The sequence below is a fragment of the Labeo rohita genome, chromosome 25 (assembly GCF_022985175.1).
Source record: "Labeo rohita strain BAU-BD-2019 chromosome 25, IGBB_LRoh.1.0, whole genome shotgun sequence".
NCBI classification, from domain to species: domain Eukaryota; kingdom Metazoa; phylum Chordata; class Actinopteri; order Cypriniformes; family Cyprinidae; genus Labeo; species Labeo rohita.
In genome coordinates this window covers 24,578,533-24,605,725 of record NC_066893.1, presented here as the reverse complement: position 1 = coordinate 24,605,725, position 27,193 = coordinate 24,578,533, and the positions used below count along the sequence as shown (strand labels likewise).

Sequence of the window (27,193 nt, the reverse complement as noted above, 5' to 3'; positions counted from 1 at the left end):
GCATAGCAATGATATTGCAACCACTCAGAACAGTCTAGAAACTGCCTAGCAACACAAACAACCACTCAGAACACATAAGTAACTGCACAGCCAAGAACACTCCAGAAGCTGCTTAGCAACACAAACAACCCCTCAGAATACATAAGTAACTGCACAGCAACAAAAACAACCATTTAGAACACATAAGTAATTGCATGGCAACACCCTGGCAACCACAGAACACCCTCATAAACATCAACCACTCAGAACACACAAATAACTGCATAGCGACCACTCAGAACACCCTAGCATGGTGGTATTTTCTTTAGAAAATCTAGTTTATATGAATGCATTTAGCACCCCCCCCTTTAAGATTTATTTCTGGATTCTGATTTGTAGGAAATAAAAATTACCGATTGATTTCTTCAGTGTTTGAATTCTGTCTCCTAGACATTAACACTATCAAATGGAGATCATATGGAAACCTAAAGTCTAAAGTCTCTTGCTTCTCATATATTTCTCTTGAGAGAAAGTAATCTCATCAATCTGACCTGCTGTTCATATTTAATTTATAACTCTATAATCTTACTGTACGTCAACTCCTGACTCGTTTGTGACTATTTTTATCTCAGATAAACGTTTGAGACAACATACATGCGTAAATACTAAACTATGACCTCCTGAGCCTTGAAAGCATATCTAGAGGTTTTCCATGTGCTGCATTCACGCATATGTGTTGGTCATTCTCAGACTGCTAGATGTCTTTTAGCTGTCTCAGGTGTTGCTTGACAGGTCTCCGTCTTTCTTGCATGAGAAGAGAGTGGGTGGAATGAACCCGGACAGGCAGTGACTGCTGCTGTGGTTTTCTGAGCATAATAAGTTTCGACATGTCTCATTTTAAAAGCATCAGGAAATACATTCTCCCCCCTGCGTCACAGAAGGACGCACGTCACCATCTCTGTTGACCTTGATATCGCTCTTAGCTGTACTTTTAAGAAAATTACATTTTAATGCTTTTGGAGTAAAAAAAGAAACTTCTTCGCATAAAGAATGAGGGAGGAAACATTAGACAGATGACGGAGGTTGATGACATTTTATCGAAACGAATACCTGCTCAGTCGTCAGCATGTGGGAAGAAACCCTTGTTATGTAAATCTGACAGATTGTAAATAATGAATAGCTATGGAATATTCTGCTTTAATAATGCACATCCAGATAATTGCTAACTGTCTTGCTTTTTCAGATCATGGGTTCCTGAACTTAAAAAGAAATGGTTCGCCCAATAATGAAAATATATACTCACTCTCACGCTATCCAAGATGTCAGCTTCATCAGATTTGAAAAATGTAGCATTGCATCACTTCCTCACTAATGGATGTGAATGGGTGCCGTCGGAATGAGAGTCCAAACAGCTGAGAAAAACATCACAGTAATCCACAAGTAATGTAAGTGATCTATAAATTGCATGACATTAATTGACAGACTGGAGTGGTGTGGATTACTTGTGTATTACAAGTAATCCACACCACTCCAGGCCATCAATTAATGGATTACATTTCTCCAAATCTGTTCTGATGGAGAAACACATCTTGGAATCAAAATTGTAATTTTTGAGTGAACTATTCCTTTATGAATTCTGTAGTATACTAGGAATATATTGATGGCCCCCAAAGCTGATCTTCTATGATCAACTCCCAGTTGTATTTTAACTCGAATCAATAGAAAATATTGCTTTAACATCCTAACACCATTTTCACTGAAATCAAACCACTCACTTCCAATGTATAAACACGGTGTAACCGGGTTCATTTAGCTTTTAATGAACACTGCGTGACCTGAAGAGTACAAATAACATGAAAGGCATGAAAACAATCGCCAGCGAACATCTAACCTACATTAGCTTCAGCATTCAAACAAGTTTTTCAGAATCGTACAAAATCAGTTCATGTTTGCAGATTCAGTTTTAATCTCTACATTAGAGATTCATTTGTTCGTTTGGCCGATTCGCTTCAGTTATTGTTTCTAAAACTGTTAGCGTCAGCATTTTGTTCTTTCTTTCTTTTTTTCAGCATCCTCCTTTAGTAAAACTCCTGTTCACAGTCTTCTTAGTTCCAGTTTTCGGAAGTTGTTCGCTAGGTGAATACATTAAAATCAACAGATGTTCGATACTATGACCTCAATGTCTTCATCTGTTCTTTTGGACATCAGCACAAAGTAGTTCTTGTCTGTGGAAAACATTTATTTCTCTGATGAAAGTCAGTGCAGTCAGATAGAAAATGAACGCCTTGGACTCCTTTGCGTGTCGAAAACAGTAATGGCAAAGAGAGGTCATCGTAGATGGCAGATTGTTCCACAGACATTCCTGTCATAGAAGCTTCAAAGCATAAATTGTACCTCGTTTATGAAACACAAACAGAATGAAATGCTGAAATTGTTCGTAAAGCCATTTTTGCGTAAACTGTTAGTTCTTCTGATTTTAGTTCTGTCTGTTTTTTTTACAGACAATTTACAGTACATGCATGTGTTGCATGATTGTAACAATTTATGTAGCACTAGTTTTATGAACTATTTACTAGGGCTAGATGATTAATCGGAACCGAAATTCAGAACCTCTAACTGACGTCATTTTCCCATGTTGGTTATTTCATTTTTTAAAAATTGTGTTAATACTTTAGATTTAATCAAATGACTCGCAAACCAATCAGAGTAATCGTGATCCATCATTTCAGATCAGGACTCATTCAATTCGCGGAATGATTCAAAAACTTGATCTGAAGTTCTGATCCAAAGCAAAAGATTTGTGAACGCACTCCCGCTCTGAATCAAACTGAATCAAATGATTTACAATACGCAAAGTTCTGATACAAATCAAATGATTCACAATACAGGACTTGAAATCCCAATTGAAATAAAATGATTCACAATACACAAAGTTTCAATCTAAGTCAAATGATTCGCAAATTCCCACCAAATTCTCGACCTGAATGATCACGAACCACTATTTCATTCAAGAACTCGGTCTGAAGTTCCGATCTAAAGCAAAAGATTCGCAAACCTGCTCCAAAGTCCACATTTGTGTACCATCATTTCAGATCAGGACTCAGAGCGTGGATCTCAAATTTCAAATCATTCAATTCGCGGAATGTTTCGCGATACACAAAGTCCCGATCTGAATCAAATGATTCGCAATACGCAAAGCTCCGATTCCAAATCAAATGATTCACAGTACACGACCTGGAGTCCCAATTAAGTCAAATGATTTGCGAACCCTCACCAAATTCTTGATCTGAATAATCATGAACGACTTGGTGCAGATCGCGAATCATTCAGTTTGTGGAATGATTCAAGAACCCGCTCTGAGCAAAAGATTTTCGAGCCCGCTCCGAAATCCCAATCTGAATAATGAATCACGAACCATAATTTCAGATCAGGACTGGAACACGGATTGCAAATTGCAAATCTTTCAATTCTTGTAATGTTTTGCAATACGCAAAGTACTGTTCTGAATCAAATGATTGCCGATACGTAAAGTTCTGATCTAAGCCAAATGATTCATGAACCCTCACAGAATTCCTGATCAAAATAATCTTGATCCACCACTGCAGATCAGGACTCGGGCATGGAGCGTGAATCATTCAATTCATGGAATGATTCAAACACCCACTCTGAAGTTCTGATCTAAAGCAAAAGGTTTGCGAACACGGTCAGAAGTCCCGATCTGAATAATGATTCACAAACCATCATTTCAGATCAAGACTCGGAATGTTTCGTGATACGCAAAGTCCTGATCTGAACAAATGATTTGTGATACGCAAAGTTCCAATCCAAATCAGAATGATTCACAATACATGACTTGAAATCCCGATTGATATCAAATGATTTGCAATACACAAAGTTTCGAACTAAGTCAAATGATTCACAAACCCTCACCATACTCCCTTTAAGAATAATCATGATCCATTATATTAGATCAGGACTCAGGAGTGAATCGCAGATCATTCAATTTGCAGAATGATTCAAAAACCTACTCTGAAGTTCTGATCTAAAGCAAAAGGTTTGCAAACCCGCTCAGAAGTCCCGATCTGAATAATGATTCGTGAACCATCATTTCAGATCAAGACTCGGAGCGCGCATCACAAATCATTAAATTCGCGGAAAGTTTCGTGATACGTGTCCTGATCAAAATTAAATGATTTGCGATACGCAAAGTTCCAAAGTAAATCAAATGATTCACAATACACGGCTTGAAATCCTGATTGATATCAAATGATTTGCTATACACAAAGTTTCGATCTAAGTTAAAGGATTCACAAACCCTCACTGAATTCCCTTTTAAAAAATAATTGCTTCGCTTTTTTTCACAAATTTGTTCTGTATTAATTTTATAAAATTACGAAGCATTTACGCAAATTTGTTCTGCTTGCGTTTCATGAAAGAGGTTGTTTGATGCCAGCTCTCAAAATGTAAACATACAAAATTAAACCATAAGGTAAAAACATAATGGCAGAAAACATCTTAGTGCATTATAACCATACTTATTTCATACAACATGCTGTATTTACATGTAAGCATTATTTGTCTGGTTTATTTATACTTTTGGGTATGTTTTGTTCGTAAACCATTCGCAGAGAGCACGTTCCGGCTAGCAGCAGTTGGGCAGAGTCGGCAGGAACTTCCGGAAGAACTTCCTGAACTCTGTGTTGAAGACGGTGTAGATGATGGGGTTGATGGCGCTGTTGACGTAGCCTAACCAGGTCACGATGCTAGTGACGCTGCTAGGGATGTAGCAGTCTTCGCAGAGAGCCCTCATCGTGTGTACTACGAAGAATGGCGTCCAGCAGAACAGGAAGGCACCTGGAGATGGGCGAATGATGACAGGTGAAAAATTATTCAACGTACAAGTTGTTCAAACTGTTGTTCAATAAAATGCTCTCCAGATTGACAAATTATAAATGTGCATTTAGTTGGTAATGCTTGCGAATTATTTCCTATCACAATTCATTTGATTGCAGTCAATCAATTCACAAAGAAATTGGTTGCAAGGGAAGTGTCCTCATTCATTTTGTGCACTGTAATGTTTATAGCATTGTGATATATACTGTAAACTAAAGTCTACCATAGAAAGTCTACCTAGGAAACCATCATGAGATCTTTAAAGGGCTGTTCACACCGAGGACAAAACTATAATGTTAACTATGAGTTTTAATAATTATTCCAATTCTATGAGAATAGTCCTCAGTTATAATTGATAATGACTTATTCTGTGTGCAAACCAAGCAAAGTGAGTATTTTCATCACATTATCGCTTTATATTACCTACTTTATATTATATTATCGCTTTATATTACCTTTTCTATGTCAGTAGCGTAAATAAAATCATCACGTAATGCTTTCCTCCATTTTCTGTCAATAAGTTCTTTGCTGATTGGCTTGTGTGACAATGCATCATGCATATTTTCTGTTCGAGTTCAAATTTTTCAACTTGTGCAGAAGACAGGTCAAAATTCGCCAAAATCCATGTCATTTGCTTCACCTGGCGTGAATTTGCATCTGTCCGCGGATTTGTATGCAATCTACTCATGCAAATTGTCTTTGTATGCAATCTACTCATGCAAATTTTTACATTTGCTTAAATTCACTGACATACCCAACAGAATTCTCAGTTTGCCCGGTTCACATCATTTGCGTCGCCTGGCATAAATTTACACCTGTGAATTTGCGAATAATTACGTTCACTTAAATTCACTTACATACGCTGTTAAATTTTAAAGTTTACATTTTTCAACTTGAAGACGTGATACTGCATGTTTGTGGCAATTGCGCCACCAAATTCACGCCATTTCCGATGCCCAGCGTGAATTTGTGCCTGTTCGCATCTTTGCATTGACTTTGTATGCAATCTACTCGTGCAAATAATTACATTCACTTAAATGCACTTACAGACGCAACAGAATTTTCCATTTGAGTTGAAATTTTTCAGTTTGCGTGGAAGTCACGATATTGCATGTTCGCTGCAACTGCATTACCCAACTCATGCAGTTCACATCGCTCAGCGTGAATTCGCGTCTGCTCGTGTTTTGCATTGACTTTGTATGTATCAGAATTTTCTGTTCAAGTTAAAAATTTTCAATTTGCGTGAAATGCACAATATCGCATGTTCATGGCAACTGCAGTGGCAAATCACCTTTTGTGTCGCTTGGCGTGAATTTGCATCTATCCACGTCTTTGCATTGAATTTGTATGTAATCTGCTCATGTGAATAATTACATTTGCTTAAATTCACTTACTGACACAACTGATTTTTCCATTTTTTTTCAACTTACATGGAAGACACGATATTGCATTTGTGTCTTTGCATTGACTTTGTATGTACATTAGCATAATTCGCGTACAGATGCAACACAACTTTGTTACAGCTGATTTTTTTCAGCTTGCACGAAGACACAAAATTGCATGTTTGTGGCAATTGCGGCGCCCAATTCACGACATTCGCCCGGCATGAATTTGAATCTGTTTGTGTCTTTGCATTGACTTTGCATGTAATCTTTTTGACCAAATAATTACATTTGTTTAAATTTGCTTTTAGACAACTTGCTTGGAAGATATTGCATGTTCGCAGAAATCACGGAGCCCAATTCATGTAATTCGCATCACTCGGCTTGATTTCGTGTCTGTTTGCATCTTTGCATTGACTTTGTTTGTAACCTACTTATGCGAATAATTACATTCTCTTAAATTTGCTTACAGACGCAATTGCGGTGCCCAATTTTTGTCATTCACAGAACAGAACATTATCTTTTGTTTGGTGTGGGCACTAATATAGTTATTATAGTTAGCGTTATTAGTGTGAACAGGCCTCCAAATTTATTAGCTTATAAGACTCAAAAATAAAATTCAAATGGCTAAACATAATCAAAAAAAGTCCTGTTCACACCAAGGACAATAGCTATGATAACTACGTTTTAATAATTGACACTGAACAATATCGTTGGAATTCTTTTTTTCCCCAACTTTTCCCAACAATAAAACCATTGACAGCCAAACAGAGTCCATAGTCCAGCATTTAAAGTGGCAGACAAGACTACAGTTTTCTGCTCGAGTGGACACTAATACAGATATTGTTTTGTTTATAGTTAATATTCTTTGTGTAAACGAGGATTAAATCTTATAAAGACTCAAAAATTAAAATCAAACCATGAACAAAAAAGTCATGTCCACACCTAACTTTAATAACAGTAAGTTTTAATAATCATTCTAATTCTGTGGCAACAGCTATGATTATAACACAGAAAGGGTTACCAGGTCTGTGAAAGCCAAAGCCGGCTATTAAACCAACTCCTATTGAAAACTAGCCTAATCATGTTTTTTCATCTGTTGAAATTGCATTCTTGGAAAACTGCTTTAACCTGCAGACTAAAAAAAAACAACCCAAGGCAATAGTGTAAAAGTAGCCCAGTTTCACAGGAAAAACAACATACTTGGCAACAGGGGACACAGAGGAACAATACTGCTGAAATCACATTTAGAACATTTTTGTTTTCTTTTCCCGCTGATGAGCGATAAAAACAATTATAGTCAATCACAAGCCACCCAACTTTATAGCATTTAAAGTGGCAGATGAATAACTGCAGGGCACACTTACAACAAACAGAACGATTTTGTCTGTTGGCAAGGACGAATCTACAGGATCACATCTATACTGCAGTACAGTGAACATCTAACCCTGTCCTCTTCATTGTATAGGTTTTTGGAGGCAGATGTACCTATATAACAGAGCAAGCTCTCAGATCACAGATAAATTTCAGTCACACTTTTAAGGTCTCACCACTAACAAACCATTTGCTACAACTTCTGCCTCAATAAAGTCTTAATTTGCTACTTATTAATAGTTAGTAGGGTAGTTCTTAAATGAGAACTCCACTTCCAGAACAACAATTTACAAATAATTTACTCACCCCCTTGTCATCCAAGATGTCTATGTCTTTGTCTTCAGTCGTAAAGAAATTATGGTTTTTGAGGAAAGCATTTCAGGATTTTTCTGCATATAATGGACTTCATTGGTGCCCGGATTTTGAACTTCCAAAATGTAGTTTAAATGCAGCTTCAAAGGGCTCTAAATGATCCCAGCCAAAAAAAGGTCTTATCTAGTGAAACGATCGGTCATTGTTTTTGAAAAATAAAAAAATTGTATACTGTTTAAGGATAAAAGCTCATGTAGCACAGGCTCTGGGATGCGCGTCCACGGGTCATTCTTGAACAATTCATTCATTATGAATGAATCTTTAATGTGACTCGGGAACAACGAGTTGTCTCGGGGAGTGATTCGTTCAGTCACGCATGTGCAACATCCTATTAGGTTCTGTACTGGAATTAGTTCACCTGTTTCAGGTTTTTCGAGTCGTTCGTTCATCTTATGGGGCTGTCACATGATGCTGATTTTGCTAAAACTCGAAAAAAGATTTCTCAAAGGTCCGAGTCGATAAAATGATCCGAACTTCCCATCACTACTACGAATCACATCTAAGTTCATCGTCTGTGTACTCCGGCTAAAAAGGTAGAGTATGTCGAAATACTCCATGTTGTTTTCTCCTACAACTTCAGAATCGTCCCACATTGTTGTACCTTATTGTTTGTAAACAGCGTTTGACTTACTTGCACTTTCTTAGTCTTTGCGCGTTCGCTTTGTAAACACTGGGTCTGTGGTTCTGCCTACGTTCCGCATGACCTTTCGACGTGATTTAATAGTACGTGAATGTGCATCCCAGAGCCTGTGCTACAGGAGCTTTTGTGCTTAAAAAGTATACACATTTTTATTTTCCAAAAACAACGACCAATTGTTTCACTAGATAAGACCCTTCTTCCTCGGCTGGGATCGTTTAGAGCCCTTTGAAACTGCATTTAAACTACATTTTGGAAGTTCAAAATCAGGGCACCAATCAAATCCATTATATGAAGAAAAATCTTGAAATGCTTTCCTCAAAAACCATAATTTCTTCACGACTGAAGACAGAAAGACATGAACATCTTGGATGATAAGGGGGTGAGTAAATTATTTCTGAATTGTTGTTCTGGAAGTGGACTTCTCCTTTAAGTTTTGGGTAGGATTAGGGACGTAGAATATGGTTATGCACAATATGTGCTTTATATGTACTAATAAACAGCCAATATGTTAATAATAGGCATGCTAATAAGCATCTAGTTAAAGAAGTTCACTTCCAAAACAAAAATTGACAGATAATGTACTCACCCTCTTGTCATCCAAGATGTTCATGTCTTTCTGTCTTAAGTCGTAAAGAAATTATGGTTTTTGAGGAAAAACATTTCAGGATTTTTGATTGATATGGTGCCCCGAGTTTGAACTTCCAAAATGCAGTTTAAATGCAGCTTCAAACGATCCCAAATGCGATTGTAAATGATCCCAGCCGAGGAAGAAATGATCGGTTATTTTCATTTAAAAAAATACAATTTAAATATTTTTAATGCCAAACGCTCGTCTTGTCTTACTCTGCTTGGACTGTTTTTGTTCTGGTTCATGACAGTTAGGGCATGTTGAAAAACACCCATCTCATGTTCTCCCTCAACTTTGAAATCGTCCTATATCACTGGTTTACTTTTTTTGTTAAGGGTGTTTGATCTTTGCATGTTCACTTTGCAAACACTGGTTCGGTACTTCTGCAGCGATGTAGGATGATTTTGAAATGATTTTTGAAGTTGAGGGAGAAAATACGATTGGAGTTATTCGACATACCCTAACTGTCTTGAGCCAGAATACACAGAGTTCAGGGAGAGTAAGACCAGACGAGCGTTTGAGATTAAAAAGTATTTAAATTGTATTGTTTTTTGATGAAAATAACCAATCGATTCTCTAGATAAGACCCTTCTTCTTTGGCTGGGATCGTTTACAACCTCATTTGGGATCATTTGAAGCTGCATTTAAACTTCATTTTGGAAGTTCAAACTCGGGGGCACCATATCAGTCTGTTATATGGAGAAAAATCCTGAAATGTTTCCCTCAAAAAACATAAATTCTTTACAACTGAAGAAAGAAAGACATGAACATCTTGGATGACAAGGGGGTGAGTACATTATCTGTAAATTTTCGTTCTGGAAATGGACTTCTCGTTTAACAGTGAGAATTGGTCCCTATACTAAAGTGTCACCGATATTTTATTGACTTTTACTCCAAGAGCTTCCAGACAGAAGCACAGGACTAACAGAGGGTCGCTCTTATCAGAAATATGACCCAGCAATCTATCTGTCCCGCTCCCGCTAGGTTCCACAGATCTGTCATCCATCAGAAGTGAGAGGAAGGAGAGAACAAGTAGAATGGCTGAAAGTCACCACAAAGGACGTTAAGTTGCGTTAAGTCTCTGCGCTCTTATAATAAAGTTTCTAAATTTGTCTTTTATTTTACAAACAATTAAAACATAAAACATTTAATCTGAGATTGAGCTTCTGAACATAAATGACCATATGCATTGTGGATCCTGACCTTTAACTGTCCCTCTCTTTCTCTGTCTCTCTTGTCTGCATTCAGGTTGACAAGGGGTGAAAGGATTGGCAAGTACTGTCAGTACTGTACAGAGCACATCGGTGGCACATCTCCCAGGAAGCCGTGAAGAGGATAAGTGCATGTCTTAATGTGACGGCTGCCCCCACTCTGCCTGCTGGACTACAGTGAGGCTTACATCATAATCGGATTGCAGGATTGGTGAGGAATGATTAGCCAATGAGGGCCGGAGGAGTTCCTCGTTTCAGCACATGTGGAATGTGTGTTTGTAATCACTGCGCTAAGCCCAGTTTAGAAGCGAGAGCCTTTTTTTTTCATCTCTTTGTGTTTTTGTTTTTTTGAATTCACAACACCTCCAACAGAGAGAAAGCAGAGGTGTAAATACGCATCAGTTTTGTTCTGGTGCATTTTATGGCTGAATCAAAGCTACTAGAAAAGAAATCCTCATTCCTTATAAAGAAAACGTTTTTTTAATATTATTATTTTTATTTCCTTTGCCTGAATAAATTTTACTTTAGGCAAAAATGTTTCTTTGCTAACTGGCAGGCCATGGCTTTAGTAAGTAGCTTTTCATGTTTTTAAAATCAAATCTCTTTATAGGGGTTGACTGTTGGTTGCTACTTTACAAGGCTACTAAAATAACATTTTCTGTCATTTTATTTTCTTTCAAACAGTCTGCAAATTGACTATGAAGAGACTGTAAAACAAACAATTAATTAAATAAATATATAAATAAAAGCGTTAAAATATAAATCAAAAGTAGCTTTTCACATAAATGTCTTTATGGAGTAGAATGTTGGTTGCACTCTGTTTAACTGGCGTGCACATGCATACAAGTTTAATACTGACTAAGTAAAATGTAAGGTCTAAGGTTGTAAAAAAGTTGATTATTGTTTTCTCCACTGCAGGTTGGTCTACGTCATACATTTTTTTAAAAAATAAAATAATAAAATGTGATGTTGTTGTTATTTATTATTATTATGTGTATTATTATTAATAATAATAATAATAAAATTAATTAATAGTTATTTAATTGCAGGTTGGTGTACGTCATAAGGTATTTTTTTAAATAAAATAATAAAATGTGTTGTTGTTGTTATTACTATTGTTATTAATAATATTATTAATAGTAGTATTATTAATAAAATTAATTAATAATTATTTAATATAAATGTACATCATAAGTTATTTTTTTAAATAAAATAATAAAATGTGTTGTTGTTTATTGTTCTTATTTATTATTAATAATAATAATAATAATAATAAAATTAATTAATAGTTATTTAATATTATAAATTATCATCATTATTATTATTTTATTTATTTTAATAAAAAAAGTAAAATGTAAGGTCTAAGGTTGTAAAAGTTGATTATTGTTTTCTCCGTTGCAGGTTGGTCTACGTCATAAGTTATTTTTTAATAAATTAATAAAATGTGTTATTGCTGTTGTTGTTGTTATTAATAATAATAATAATAATAATAATAAAATTAATTAGTAATTATTTAATATAATAGATTATTATTATTGTTATTATTATTAATAATAAATAAGTAAAATGTAAGGTGTTTGTTATTAAAAACAATAATAACAACAATATTATCATTATTTAATATAATTAATTATTAATTATTTAATATAATTAATGAATATTGTTATATATAATTAATAATAATAATAATAATAATAATAATAATAATAATAATAGTAGTAGTAGTAGTATAAGTGAAATTTAAGGTCTAAGGTTGTAAAAGATTATTGTTTTCCCCATTGCAGGTTGGTCTATGACATGAGTTATTTTTTGAATAAAATAATAAAATGTGTTGTTGTTAATAACAATAACAGCAACAACAACAATATTAATATTATTATTAATATAATTAATTCATAATTTTGTAATATTATTGCTGTTGTTATTAATATATTTATATTGTAAATATAAGCGTGGTGTTCTTGTTATTAATAATAATATATTATTATATTAATATATTATTAATAGAATTATAATATTATTAATTATACTTTATTTTTATTTAATTGTTGTACAAGTTGTACAAATGTGTAGAAGTATAGATACAATTTTCACTCTTAAATTGTTTTTTTTTTTTTATTAATTTACAGGCTTTTTGTCTTTTTTTTGGACATTTTATCGATTAGTTGTCGTAAACCTAATCAATAGCTATAAAGCTTAACAGCACTGAGGCCAAATTTTGTGTAATTGATAAAGAACATGTCAGTAAACTTGGTCAGAAGATTTATGTGAATATTATATATTATTATAATATTAGTCACTTTTTGAGGACCTTTCTGCTTTCAGTAGCTCAATTGAAATGGCCCCGTGAGGTCACAGAATATTTGTATTTCAACACATTAATTTATAGTCTGTTAATTTTCAAATTTCATTCAGAAATTGCTCATGCATTTCACAAATAATGACAAAAAAAGTTTCTACTACAGCTAACTTACCTACTACAACAGGAAGCACCCTCATTGCTTTCCTCTCCCTCCCATTTATTTTGGCCCTCTTCCTTTGCCGGTTCTGGTTTTGATCTTCATTGTAGCTCCCGCCGGGGTAGGCGAGCATGGACACGGGATCCGGGCTGTCCGGGTCGGGGTAGTGATCCTGGTCCAGTTCCTCCAAGGTCAGGTCAGTCAGGTCTTTCTCGATCACGGGCGGCAGAGGGGGCGGCAGACCGGACAGCGGCTGCAAGGATGCGGCGGCCTCCTGAAGCTTTCTGCAGGCCTGCATGCTGCTCCTCAGCTTGGCCTTCCGCGCCTCCTCCCAGTTCCTCAGGCCCCGGAACATCCCGCAGTACAGCAAAAGCATGATGGGGCACGGCACGAAAAACGAACAGACGGAGGAATACACCACGTAGTTGTTGTCCTCCAGCTTGCATTCGCTGTGGTCCCGGTTGGGGACGTTGTTGATTCCGAACATCACGGGGGAGGCCACGGCCAAGGCCAGGATCCATGTGGCGGAAAGCAGGACAATCTGTCGCTGGTCCACGTGTTTGCGGTTGTAATTAAGAGGGATGGAGACTGCGATGAACCTGGAGACAACCGTATGAGGTATTACAAGACGATTCATGAAAATCTATTCGATCAACATAGACATTTTCTTGGCTCTGAGGAACACATTGCTTTTATCATTATATGCTAAGCCACTGCTGGAATCTCCTATTCACTGATTGAGTTGACCCAATTATGTGTTGACCTGATATTCCCCTGAACCCTCAACCGCTAATCAGATAATAGCACACATATCCAGCATGTGTGTGTTTTATAATGTGATTCTAGTTACAAAAAACCTGTCTACCAAAGCGTTTTTAGCCAGTGTAAGGCAGATGCATCGCAAATGAAATTTTTCTCAAAGCATTATTTTTCATAACAATACTATGGTAGTCTGGCATTTCCATCTGGAAAGAGACAAGCAATATTAACTTCTCCAATGTTGCTCAGTCAAAGTACAAGCAGGGTGATCTGTATTAGTCCCGCCCCTCCCCCGCTCTGATTGGTTGGCTGACTAGAAAGTGACAGTGATGAGCGCAGCGTTTTACTCAAAGTTGAACATTCTTCAGCTTTCGGTGTCGAGAAAAACACGCCTGAACGCTCAGCGCGAAAAAGACGCCCAGCGCTCGGTACACTTCTGTTTTTTGTTTTTTTTTAAACATGGCGTTCTCATTGAGAACAAGTGAAAAAATACACTAGCCGTGGGGAAAAACGCTTTGCTGGACACGCGGCCTAAGGGTGAACCTCACAAAACCAGTGACTTCCAGGTCCATGTCATATTTACAATTCTTTTCATATGTGCAAAATCAGAAAATCAGAGATTTTTTTTATTAGATTTTAATTTATATTTACTGTATGACTTTTTTGTCATATTTTTCCTCAAATTCTCATGGTCATATTGCAAAAAATAAAATAAAATAAAGGGCTAAAATCTGTATGCCTTATTGTAAAAATACCTGAGAACTAACAGAAAATAAATATATATATATATATATATATATATATATATAAATACACTTTATAGATATACAAATATTAAAAAGTATTATAAGTATTAAAAAGTATTTTTGTTATTTATTTTATATATATATATATATATATATATATATATATATATAGACAATTTATTTTAGATAGATTTATTATGTATAGACAATAGTATTAAACAAGTATTTAAATAATTATAAAATATATATTATAAAAAAATATATAAAGCACATAGATAAATAAATAAATACATAGATTATAAATAATATAATAAAACAATATATATATACATGTATACATATATATAAGGGTATTAAAGGTAAAATAAATATATATATATATATATAGACATAAATATAGATACATAGGTAATTCTATTTATTATATATAGACGATATAATATATAATACAATATAATATATAATAAATATCTATAGCACCATATATATATATATATATATATATATATATATATATATATTTAAATATATAAAGTATTTAAATAAAATGTAAAAATATTTTATATATTTATATAATATATATAGACAGTTGATTTTCTATATATATATATATATATATATATATATATATATATAAGTATTTAAATATATAAAGTATTTAAATAAAATGTAAAAATAATATTTTTATAAATTTATATAATATATATAGACAGTTGATTTTCTATATATATATATATATATATATATATATAGCACAACTTATTTTTGAGTATTTATTTAAATGTTATGCAATCTGGGAAAACCCGTCGGATGTTGCGCTGTTAAATGTTGCACATTTTTTGTTTAAAAATTTATTTATGCAAAATATGCTTTTTTATATTTTGAGGGGTCTAAATGTTGAGTAAGATTTGTTACAATACACCATATATATGTGAGATTCATGCATATCATTTTAATAACGCGATGATTTGCTGTTGTGATGTGTTGCTATTTTTTGTTTGTAGTGAGTTTTGAGAGTTTGATGTTTTCTATGTACAGGTACATTTTTATGCTTTTAAATGGGCTTTATAAAAACAGTTGAGTGCTCTTTGAATTTAACTGTTTCTCGAAGCTGTATATCATCATCATAACAGTGAGTGATAGAAACAGTCATGTGCCTTTATTATTGGCTGAGTGTGTTTGTAAACAGGAGCGTGAACCCTGAGGCGTCTCAGCATCTCACAACTCATGTTTCAGACGACTCCAGGTGCATGTAGCTGTTACACACAGCGGTGGTCCATGTATCTGCTCTCCACACATTGCTTTTTCACACTGACTGTATGGTGAGTTCTGCCAAGCGATGCGTTTGCAGCCTTTCCTTGCATAACAAGTTTCACGCTGTTGCGTCTCTACAGAGTGTCGTCCTGAGCGTATATCTCATTAATCTCCCAAAACACCTTCTGCTGAGCCACACAGAATGGCAGGAGGGAACTTAATGACCCTGCGGTTGACTCGAATAGCCAGGCCATCAACGGCGGAGGAGGATCCAAATGAGGAATCAGATGTAATTTCGAGGTAATGCCATTTAGTTATTCTGAACACATTTGCTCCGTCTCCATTTCTACCCATCTCTTTCTTCTTTTTAATCATAGCAGGAAGCCACTTTTATTATAAATGCTATTTCATCGTGTCTTCAAACAGACCCACAATTAGGAAGGTAACCTGCTGTGACCCTCACAGCTTTTAAAATATAAAACTAGCTGTGCAAAATCAGTGTAGTGCATGAATTTGATTCATCAATCGTCGCCCTCAATTCCCATGAGTTCAAGAATCAAACTTTAAAGGCCGTTTTCACACATTTTGTGTCTTTCACACAGTGTTTCTGTGAATCCATCTCTAAAATAAAGTAATTTCTGGGTATTTTGGAGAGTTTTTTCCTTTGTAAATAAGTACATTTTTATTAGAAGTAGGTACAAACTACTGTATATTCACATGATGGTCGCATAAGGTTGGGAACAGGTTTATTATAGTTAACTAAAACTAAAATATATTTTTAAAAATGATGTCATGGTTTGAAATAAAATAAATGTTAACTGAAATAAAACTAAAATAAAAAATAAACCTTTTTTGATAAACATTTTTCATTTTTAATTTAACTTGATGTACTAAAATAAACTTAAACTGAAATAAAATTAATAATCAAAATATTAACAAAAAATATATTTGTATCTTTAGTATCTCACATTTACATATAAATGGTATTCAAAATTGTAGTTTGAAAACTAAATCTGAAAGCTAAAAAAAAAAAAATTTAATAAATGTTTTTGGATTTATTTTTTATTATTTTCACTTAATTTAATTAGTGTTATTTCATACTTTTAATGACTTTATGATTCATTTTTAAATTTAACTTACTACTAAAATATTAAAACAAACTGAAACAAAAATTAATACAAATTATATAGATATATTTTACATTTTAATATATAAAATGTAAATAATAATAAAAATGGCAAAACAAATCAAAATATTAACAAAACGTATCATAGTATCTCAATGATAACACTCCTTAGAAATCACAGTGACATAAACCGTGATTCATTTTTAATAGTCTAAATTAAATCTGTGGAAAGTTTGGAGAGTTTAACGAAGCTAAAATAACTAAACTAAATAAAATGAGTGTTATTTCATACTTTTGATGACTTTATGATAAAAAAAATTAACAAAAAATATTTTTTATTTAATTTAACTTACTACTAAAATACAAAACAAAAATTAATGAAAAACTATATAGGTAAATTTTAAAGTAATAATAATATTAATAAAATTAAAAAAAAAAAAAAAAAAAACTAAACTAAACTGCTAAATTAAATTACTAAAAATTAAAAAGTATATATAAAAAATGTTAATATTAACAAAAAATATAATAGTATCTCACTGATAACATTCATTAAGAATCACATTTACATATAAATGGTAATTCATTTTTAATTTGTGGATATTTAGTCTAAACTAAACTAAATGTCCTAAATTAAATTGGTATTATTCTTTACATTTTACCTATGTATTAAAATTTAAAAAATTTAGTCTAAACTAAATCTGTGCAAAGTTTGGAGAGCTTGAAGAAGCTAAAATATAATTTTTTTAATTCATTTTTAAAGCAATTTTTATTTAATTTAATTTAACTTACTACTAAAATACGAAAACAAACTGAAACAAATTTATAAATAAATGTACATTTATAAATAAATATAAAAAATAAAAAAATGAATAAATCAATTTTAAAGTAATAATAATACCAATAAAATGGCAAAAAACTAAACTGTTAAACTAAATGATTAAATCTTAAATTAAAAATGGAACATATAAAAAATATATATAAAAATGAATTCATTACTAAATTGTGGAGATTTTGTCTAAAACTGTGCCATATGTGAAGAGTTTAAAGCAAAAATATAATTTCTCACTTATATTAATTAGTGTTATTTCATACTTTTGATGACTTTATGATTCAAAAATTAGGAAGACCGGGTAATGCATGACCACATAAAAACAAAAAACGTTTTTTTCCTGCCTGTTATTTTAGCATCATTGATATACTATTATAGTTTTGTCTTAATATATTAAATTAGCTTTTATTTTTATATTTTGTTTTCATTTTTATTTTAGTTAAAATTTAGTTCAAATTATTTTTTTCAAGTATGTATTTTATTAATATTTATTTTACTTTTAGTACTTCATGGTAAAATAGAATAAAATGAGAAATTGTGCTGACTAAAATAAAAGTTGTTTTTTTTTCAGTTGTTTCAAAAAAAGTTGTTTCAGTTTTCAGTTTTTTTTTTAAGTATTATAAATTGTGGAGATTTTTTTCTTGTTTTTATTTTTATTTATTTATTTATAACTCAATGTGTGCAACAGTGTTTTCAACAGGCTGAAGTCAGACCCACCTGTCTATGCTGATGGCACAGAGGTTAAATATAGAGGCGGTGCAAAGCATCACATCCATGGTCATCAGTCCATCACATACAGTCATATTAAGGGACCAAACCCCATCCTGGAACTGAGAAGAAGACAAAAACATCACAGTCTTTTACTCTTCACCCTTTTGTTGCTTCTATCAGCCAATCCTCTGTCAATCCTCACCATTTTTTCCAATCCCTCCATTGACCGCTTTCACCTTTCCCTAACCTCATGTTCTTAGTGCCACAGCGGAGCGACTGTGGAACCTTAATTTCCCTATTATCAGCTTGGCGTTGTCACAACAACCAAGCCAAACACACACACACACCACATGCTCCAGGGCTGATGGTAATTTAGTAGCTGATACGCATCCCGCGGTCTAAAAAAAGAGATAAAACAGCAGAGAGGAGGATTTAATGGCATTTTAATTATTGGCCTGGAGAAGAGGACAGATTCTTAATTGCTTTTTGGTAATGGCCTCTCTCCCATGCCAACGAGCCACATTCACCCTACAAGTGGAAGCCATGAGATCGTGGTGAGGGGGCTCATGTAAAATTGTAATTAAGCTACAGCTGACTCACTGGAGCATATTTTCTCCGTGTCCTTGGCCGGCCAGCCAGGCCGCCATGAGCCGTTTGCTTCACTCCCGGTGACCTTGTCCCCGCTGTCTGGGGCCCTCGGTATCCAGTCTAGGGGACACGGTAGCAAGTGCGGCCCCCGATCCGTGCCTGAATGGAATGTCCGACTGCTCGTTTTTTGGAGGCCTCTTTGGTGCCGGACCTCGCGCCCACAACCCGGGGTGGCAGACAATGCGCATTGTGGGATGTGTGTTTATCATGTTCGGCTTTGGCAGAGACGGGCGGTCTCAGCAGGAGCGCGCCGAATGAATGCATGTCTGCAAAGTTGTTCACGCGAGGGTCACAATTGAGTATTGACGCTAAGTTTGTGTTGCGCTGTTATGGAACAGTGTCGTGTACTTGTTTTGAATTGAATTATGATGAAGTAAATAGATGAAAGATTATAGATTACTGTTACCATGGTGTCTGTAGTTAATGTAAAGCTACTTCAGTTTTTGTTGTGAAACATCAACAAAAGAAACATTTTAAAAAAATCACTCAAAAATTTTTTTTTAATAATTTTATTTTAAAAATGTAATTTTTTAAAGTTTTTAAATATGAAGTGTATGTGTAATATTACATGTGTAATATTAATATTACATAAAATATTGCTATTCGTTGTGTGTGTGTGTATATATATATATATATTGACATTTTTAATATTAGGTAAATATTGCATATACACAAACTCAAAATTAAATATTGAAATAATTTAAATATATATATATATATATATATATATATATATACACACACACACCCAAACAAAATAAATATTAAAATAATTAGATTTGTTTATACATGTATATCAAAATTAAATGTTTAAATAAATAGATTTATATTTATTAATGAATTAATTGATTTAGATTTATTATATTATTGCATATATACTCACACAAAATTAAATATTTTAATAGTACATAAATATTGTATGCAATTTGTTATGTAATTAGATATTTAATAATTTTATTCGTTATTTAATATTACGTAAATGTTGTGTGTGTATATATATATACATACACACACACACACTCATGCATGCACTCAAAATTAAATATTTAAATTTAAATATTTTAATATTACATAAATGTTGCATGCAATTCATTATATATATATACTGTATTATTTTATTTCATATTTTTTTTAAGATTACGTAATTTACACACACACCAAATTAAATATTAAATATTTAACTAATTTAAATATATTTTAATATTCAGTGAATATTGTGTGTGTATCAAAAATACACAAATAATTTATTTACCTTTTATAATTTTTTTATACTTTTTAAAACTTTTTTACATATATATCATATATAAATTACTTTATATTAACTAATGTGTGTGTATATATATATATATATATATATGCACTCATGCACTTTAATAATAAATGATTCATTTTTGAATTCATTTTCATATTGCATGAAATCACATTATTACATATATATATATATATATATATGTAATATAACTGACTTGAAACTAATTATTATTTCTAATATATACACACTCAAAATTAAATATTTAAATAATTTAAATATATTGTAATATTCAGTACATATATATATATATATATATTCGGGGTTTTTTAAATATTGAGTAAATATTGCATGAAATCACGTTATTACAAAGCCTATTTATATAGCCTAGCTGACTTGAAGGAAACTAGTTTTAGTAAAGACAAGGTAAAACCAGCATGAAAGTCAAAACTTACAGTAGCACCAATAAGAAGGTTTTATCTCTTCATTTAAGATGATCACCAGGTAAACCAGCTTAGCAGGGTTTTAAAGTTGGTACAAACCTGTTCGGTTTCGGGTCACATTAAACATTGTAAATATTATAATACATATTATATCGGTTTATCAAATATCTAGGCAATGAAGTTTCATAACTCACCTCAGCATACACGAACAGTGGTAAGACCAAAACAGCCAACAACAAATCAGCGACAGCCAAACTGACTATGAAGTAGTTAGTTGTAGTTTTCAGCGCTTTCTCCGTGTAAACACTCAGACACACCAGCACGTTCCCGCATATGATGATTATGATCAATAATATCCCGAAGATGAGCGCTGGGTAGTTGTAGTTCGTGGTGTGGCTGGAGACGGTGAGGTTGGCTGGCATGTCTGCCTCTATAATAACCTGTCATCTGGGAATCCCTTGATCAAACTCACCGATAAAACCCGTTTCTTCTTTGCCATTATTTGTGCGTTTCTCAAAAGTTCCGCTGAACTCTGAAGCGCTTTGCAGCTGCGTCCCGTTATTTTCGGTCTTTGAAGGAGAAAAGACGGTCAGAGTCAGCTCTAAAATCATCGCTGTTCATTCTTCGCTGTTTGACGCAAAAGTTTTCTGTCAGGTTCTCGGAGCTCGATGTTTCTATTTCCATCCACCTGCCGGAGAGTCTTAAAGCGGCTTAACGTTACAGCGACGCTCTTAATATCTGAGGCGTTTCATTATATTACCCTGAGGTTATTGAAAACGCTTATCTTTATAATAACATCACTTGTTAAAGTTAGTGAATATGGCTGTGTAAAGCCGGTGACGTGTGAGCGTTTCACCGGTTGACCGGCCGGTGTCTACCCGCTTTAGTTTCACCCTGACAATCCACGGGAGTGATAATCTCGTCCTTCTGACGGTGGGTGTGACATTTTCCACGAGTGGCTGAAGGATGGAGGTTTAAATCTTGCGTTATTTAAACGTACGCTGCTATATTAAATCGCTCGTATTATTTATTTTGTCCACTGTGCGAATATCTATAATGATTTTCATGGGGTAGACGGTTAAAAACATTTCTAAATTTCCGTGAAATAGTCTGTGGAGATTTTTCGCGCGTAATTTTCGCGCGTTCCTATCTTAGCCAAAGCGCCTACTGTCATAGAGACGTTTTGTTTTTTTTTAAGTTTAAGGTTGGTGTATTCGTAGTAAAGTGAAAGAATAATGATAGTTTGTCCAATACCGACCCTGAGACAAAGTGTTGACACTTTTGCCATCATAGATATGTACAGATGCCCCATTTGACCGCTCCATGTACGCAGAAGCGTCTGCCATATTGGTACGGTCAACTTGACGTGATTCACCATATTGACCAACGGCTGTGCAGGATTGTGGCATTTCGAATATTTAGTGATTACTATGGTGAATGACGTCAAGTTGACCATTACAATATGGCAGACAGCTTACATATAGCAGCCCATAGAAACAATCGCTAATATTAAGGCATCTATGTATAGTCCTTTTTCTTGAGTAAACTATGGCTGCGCCCGAAGCTCTAAAATGCTGCCTTCGGCATCAAGGAATGTCTGAATTAAAATTCAGATTCACTTCCTGTCTCTGGAGGTACCTTCTTTTGATTGAATTTTGAAGGTAGCATAGATATCCATAGGCTGCGTCCGAAAGCTCTAAAATGCTGCCTTTGGAGGCAGCAGTCCAAGGCAGGAAGGCATCAAGGAATGTCTGAATTCAAATTCAGATTCACTTCCTGTCTCCGGAGGTACCTTCTTCTGATGGAATTTTGAAGGCAGCATAGATGTATCCTTCGCTGCCTTCGATTTCCCACAATCCTGTGCGTGTGCGTCATATAGGCTATATAAATAAAGATATTCTGGTGAAAATAGACTTGTTACTTTATATAATAGATGAGATCTTGACCATGATATACTTTATGAATCGTAATAGTGTAAAAAGCATGATAAATAATATTGTTTGTAATAATAGTATTTAATAATATGTTAAAAGGGTTCAAATGAGTAGTGAATAAGAATAATATTTACAATATACTACCAATAATAACGAAACAGCCACTAATAACAATGACCTGCAGTATTACTTGCATCAGTGCTTTTATTTTTTTAAGCAAAGAGTAGCTGCCATTCTCAGTCATCTTCTCTGATGCACAGACCTTCGGTGGGTAATGACATCGAGGTCTTTATGTATTATTAAAGCATTTATATATAACTGTATAAGATCGTTTTTCTACAAAATCTACAACTTAACCGTTAGGTAACCTAGCAACGGCGTCACATTCTGCTGCCTCTGAAGTCTGTCCGAAACTGTTTCTAGAGTTGCCTTCGCAGCCTTCGAAGTCACTGCCTGATAAGGCAGCGAGGCAGCAAGTCAGCTGACTAGGCTTTCGGACGCAGCCAGTGATTACTATGGTGAATGACGTCAAGTTGACCATTACAATATGGCAGACAGCTTACATATAGCAGCCCACAGAAACAATCGCTAGTATTAAGGCATCTACGTACAGTCCTTTTTCTTGAGTAAACTATGGCTGTGCCCGAAAGCTCTAAAATGCTGCCTTCGGAGGCAGCAGTCCAAGGCAGGAAGGCATCAAGGAATGTCTGAATTCAAATTCAGATTCACTTCCTGTCTCTGGAGGTACCTTCTTTTGATCGAATTTTGAAGGCAGCATAGATGTATCCTTCGCTGCCTTCAATTTCCCACAATCCTGTGTGTGTGCAGCGTGGATGAGCACGGCCATTATGAATTCTAACTTCTGATTTTAATGCTCTTCTGTTCCGGTTTTCATAGGAACCCATTCAAATAGTGTGCATCTGTTTCTAACGTTAGCAGCTCCGTGTCATCTACACACTCATTAAACTTTGAGGAGAGGGCACTGACAAATGATGGTCATTGCGACATTGCAAAATTATGGCGCTATGGACCCATGTGTTTTTTAAAAACATTTTACTATGTTTAATATTAGATTATCAGATCGGAATATACGCTAATTTGACTAGAAACACTAGAGACCGGAAATGCGAAGCATTCTTCAAGTTGAAAGTCAGGTGTGACTTCCACGTTCAGGAAAAACGTCTATAAATATATCTATGGTTGCTATGGTTACTTCAACGCAACTTTTGCTTTAGAACGGGAAAACACGCCACTAATGGTCGGAAGAGGGAACATGCGCACATTAAAGAACAGACGCAGCCAGATAATTTTCACAATGACCAGCGCAAATTACCACCTGCGTTTTTTGGGCATTAAATAATGGCGCAAATACCAGTACTTTGAGAGCACAAACGTTAGTAATTCACTTTGTGTGATTCATTTTAATACTCTTCTCCTGTAAATTTTGCATCTGAAAGGGAAACTCCTACAAATGCATATTCAATAAGGTCAGGCGCAAAAATAACTGTGTCCACGCCCTTTCAGCGCTAATTCTTTACTGCACGTCTTTAGTAAATCTGAACAGTACTATTTTAACGCCAAAAAATGTTTGCTGCTGACGCAAGCTGTTAGTAAAACTGTCCCTTAATGTATAATGTTTTTTTTAAAGTTTGACATAAAGTAACTCCATTATGCATAATTGGAGAACTCGTAAAATACGTACACTGTAAAGAAAATGTGTTGAGTCAACTTAAAATAATTTGTTACTCTGCCTTAAAATTTTAAGTCAAATAAGTTTAGTCACTTCGAAATGTTAAGTTGTACAAAGTGACAACTTAGATATCTGTGTTGACTAAACTTAAAATTTTAAGGAAGTGGGGTTACAAATTGTTGTAAGTTGTTTTTTTTTATTTTTTTTTTATTTTATTTTTTTTACAGTGTATAATTTAACAAAAATAGTATGATTTCATACAATCTCACTCAAACTAGACAGAATTAGCCACCTCGTAAAATATGTACAAATTGCCATGAGATTGCGTTGGGTAGATCGATTTGCTCCGAATTCACAGTTCGGATATCTGACTTCATGCGTTGTTACAGATGTTATTTCCAAGTAGGACAAAATTGTCTGGGATAATTGGTCATTTTAGCGGTTACTAAAACGTTAATGATTTTTTTCCTCTTTCCTAGTATTATCTCTCTCTCTCTCTTTTAGATTTTAAATTAAAATTTTGTAGTCCTTAATTTACCATAAATGTGGGCGTGACCAATTTTAAAAAGTTAATGTGTCTGGCTTCCGGTATCATGTTTCCAGCTGTTTTTAGCCATACAAAACAGCTCGTTTGGCGGCTTGATATTGAAAACTGGTGTGTCTTACCGTTTTATTGTAATGTATTGTTTTAATTATAAACTATAAATTATAGTTTACAAAAACAATGTGTATAAATAATAATACTAATAAAATAGTTAGAAATATATAATTTGAAATCATTTTATCCGTCTTCTTCTTCCCGTAAGAGAAGAGCCAGTTTTACATTTAATGTGTCTGGCTTCTCCACTGCAGATTTTGCACTGCAGGATGCACTGTCCAGTGTTGCCAAGTCTGCGTTTTTTCCGTAGAATTAGGCTACTTTTATACTGCTTCTGCAAAATGTTTTTTAGTCTCTGGGGGTGAAGTGGGAACCTCCCGAAAGTGGGTTTTGATGCCCAGGAATGCAATTTTGGTCTGATTTTGATAGTCGTTTTCCCCCAGAACGTGATTGAGCTATTTCTGAGTAGCAGACCTGGCAACCCTGCATATGTCGTGCCAGGAGTCCGTGCGTGTCCCTCACAGAACAGGGCTTAAACAAAGGTTTAAGTGTTTGTCTTCAGTAAAATGCCCGTTTAAACATTTGTCAAAACAAATTAGTGCTGCTTTCATTCGAATTACCATGTGTAGAAATTCACCCAGGTGTCTGGTGTGTCTCTTTGTGTCTGAGATCCATTTATTAGCCACAGTGGCTCATGGTACATGAACTAACAGCGTTTTGGATACAATACCGATGAAATATAAAGGCAATTCACACATTTTAACAGTACCGTATAGCAATAAACACACTGTTAGGAATAACAATTTATACTAATACATGTAAATGAAATTACATAATATTTTTTTTCTAGTCGTTTTTATTGATTGGCATGCCTCTATAATCCATTCCACTAAGGGAGCTTAGCAGTCACTGATGACATCATTATCGTAATCATCATCATCATCAACGTTGTCATCACGATTAGTGTTTACTCCACTGTGGCGAGCAGAGCTGCGATGAAAATGTTTGATTGGGTCTAAGCTGCTTTGATCCAGACGTAGGTTGTCGGACTGGCTTGTCTAACCTTTCAGATCAGACCCACAAACAGCTAAATGATGTAAAGTGTTGTCATCTGGCTTTTTAATTCAAGTTTGCTGTTTCCAAGACAGAATTTTGTAGCCCATATGGCCAGCGACAGTCAGTACGCAGCCAGTGACTGGCCTGCGTGCCACCCTGCATTGTGTCATAATCTGTTTTGCCATGGATTATCTGTGTAGGTTTCATCTGCATTATGATAAATCTTTGAGTAATGCTTTGACCTTTCCAGGTTGTAAAGACGAATGCAGGAGGGATGACCTTTTATGTGTAAAAGGCCTGCTGTCTTGTTCAGCCGAAATGTGAGTAAAACTCATTCATTTGGTAATTTAGTAATAATACGACATATGCATATTTATATTGATTGAAATATTGAAGCTGAATTAATTTGTTGTCTAAATTTCATTTTGTGGCTAAACATCAGTTACTTTTTAAAGAGCAATATTTGCACCTGTGACCTTCTCTGAGTGATTTATTATGATTATTAATTTCTGAGTTACTGAACCGAACTTTTAGACAGAAAATACATCAAACTGCTAAGATGAAAACTTTAGTTTAACTAAAACTTACAGGTTCTGGTTACAAAACAAGTTAATTTATGGACAGCATCTGAGATGTGCTGTTGTTCACCTGGTTTGACAAGTGAATTTATATTTTAAACAAAATTTAATATTAAAATAAACTTTATAATAAAATGTATTTTAAAACTTTAATGATTTTGTCACTCATATTGCAATCTAGTAGAGAAAATATGATCAATATTTGCAGTTCATGGAAATGTGTCCTGATTACAGTATCGATTCAGTTGAGGAAGTATAGTATCTTTATCAAAGATGGAACAATTGCAGTTCCACAGTTCCACAAACGCTTTGATATTTTCAGTCATATCTTATCTTTTTTCACTCTAGACAGAATAAAAGTAAACACGTCTGTTTTAATCAACACATTTGACGTTTCCATTTTGATCTGTGCTTGTTGTTGCAGCAGAAATTGCTGTGTTGTTATTAAGTGGCCTATAAATCAATTTTTTATCACTTTTGCATGTCCCATCTTTATTCCATTCCCTTCTCATTAATGTCAGATAAACTTAAATAGTATTCAAATAAAACACTTACGCTCACCATAAAACATTATTAAATCTTATTTGTATGAAAGTGTCAATTTACTGTAATGTGAAAGGTTCAGTTTAAGTGA

The 27,193-nt window shown here is 34.1% G+C and overlaps 2 protein-coding genes across 5 annotated transcripts in view; one reads left to right on the top strand and one right to left on the bottom strand.

Annotated features, from left to right (window-relative positions):
- deaf1 (DEAF1 transcription factor) overlaps positions 1-4,702 on the top strand; it is a 30,637-nt gene extending 25,935 nt beyond the window's left edge. For 2 of the 3 annotated variants that reach the window (XR_007825732.1, XR_007825731.1), the window contains 2 exons: positions 1,223-1,424; positions 4,608-4,702. The gene's annotated coding sequence lies outside the window, so the exon portion shown is untranslated. The remainder of the gene's footprint in view (positions 1-1,222; positions 1,425-4,607) is intronic. The other variant, XR_007825733.1, reaches the window with a different exon arrangement.
- Positions 1,779-21,599, bottom strand: drd4a (dopamine receptor D4a). Of its 2 annotated transcripts, XM_051099148.1 has the most exons (5): positions 20,898-21,021; positions 18,566-18,761; positions 18,370-18,482; positions 12,954-13,537; positions 1,779-4,833 (listed from the first exon to the last, which is right to left on the bottom strand). In XM_051099148.1, exons 2-5 carry the CDS (start codon positions 18,584-18,586, stop codon positions 4,622-4,624), a joined length of 930 nt encoding a protein of 309 aa, XP_050955105.1. In that variant the 5' UTR covers positions 18,587-18,761; positions 20,898-21,021; the 3' UTR covers positions 1,779-4,621. The 2 variants fall into 2 exon arrangements, with proteins under 2 accessions (XP_050955105.1, XP_050955104.1); XM_051099147.1 differs by lacking the exon at positions 18,566-18,761 and having other exon boundaries at positions 20,898-21,599.
- Positions 21,600-27,193: the final 5,594 nt, after the last annotated feature.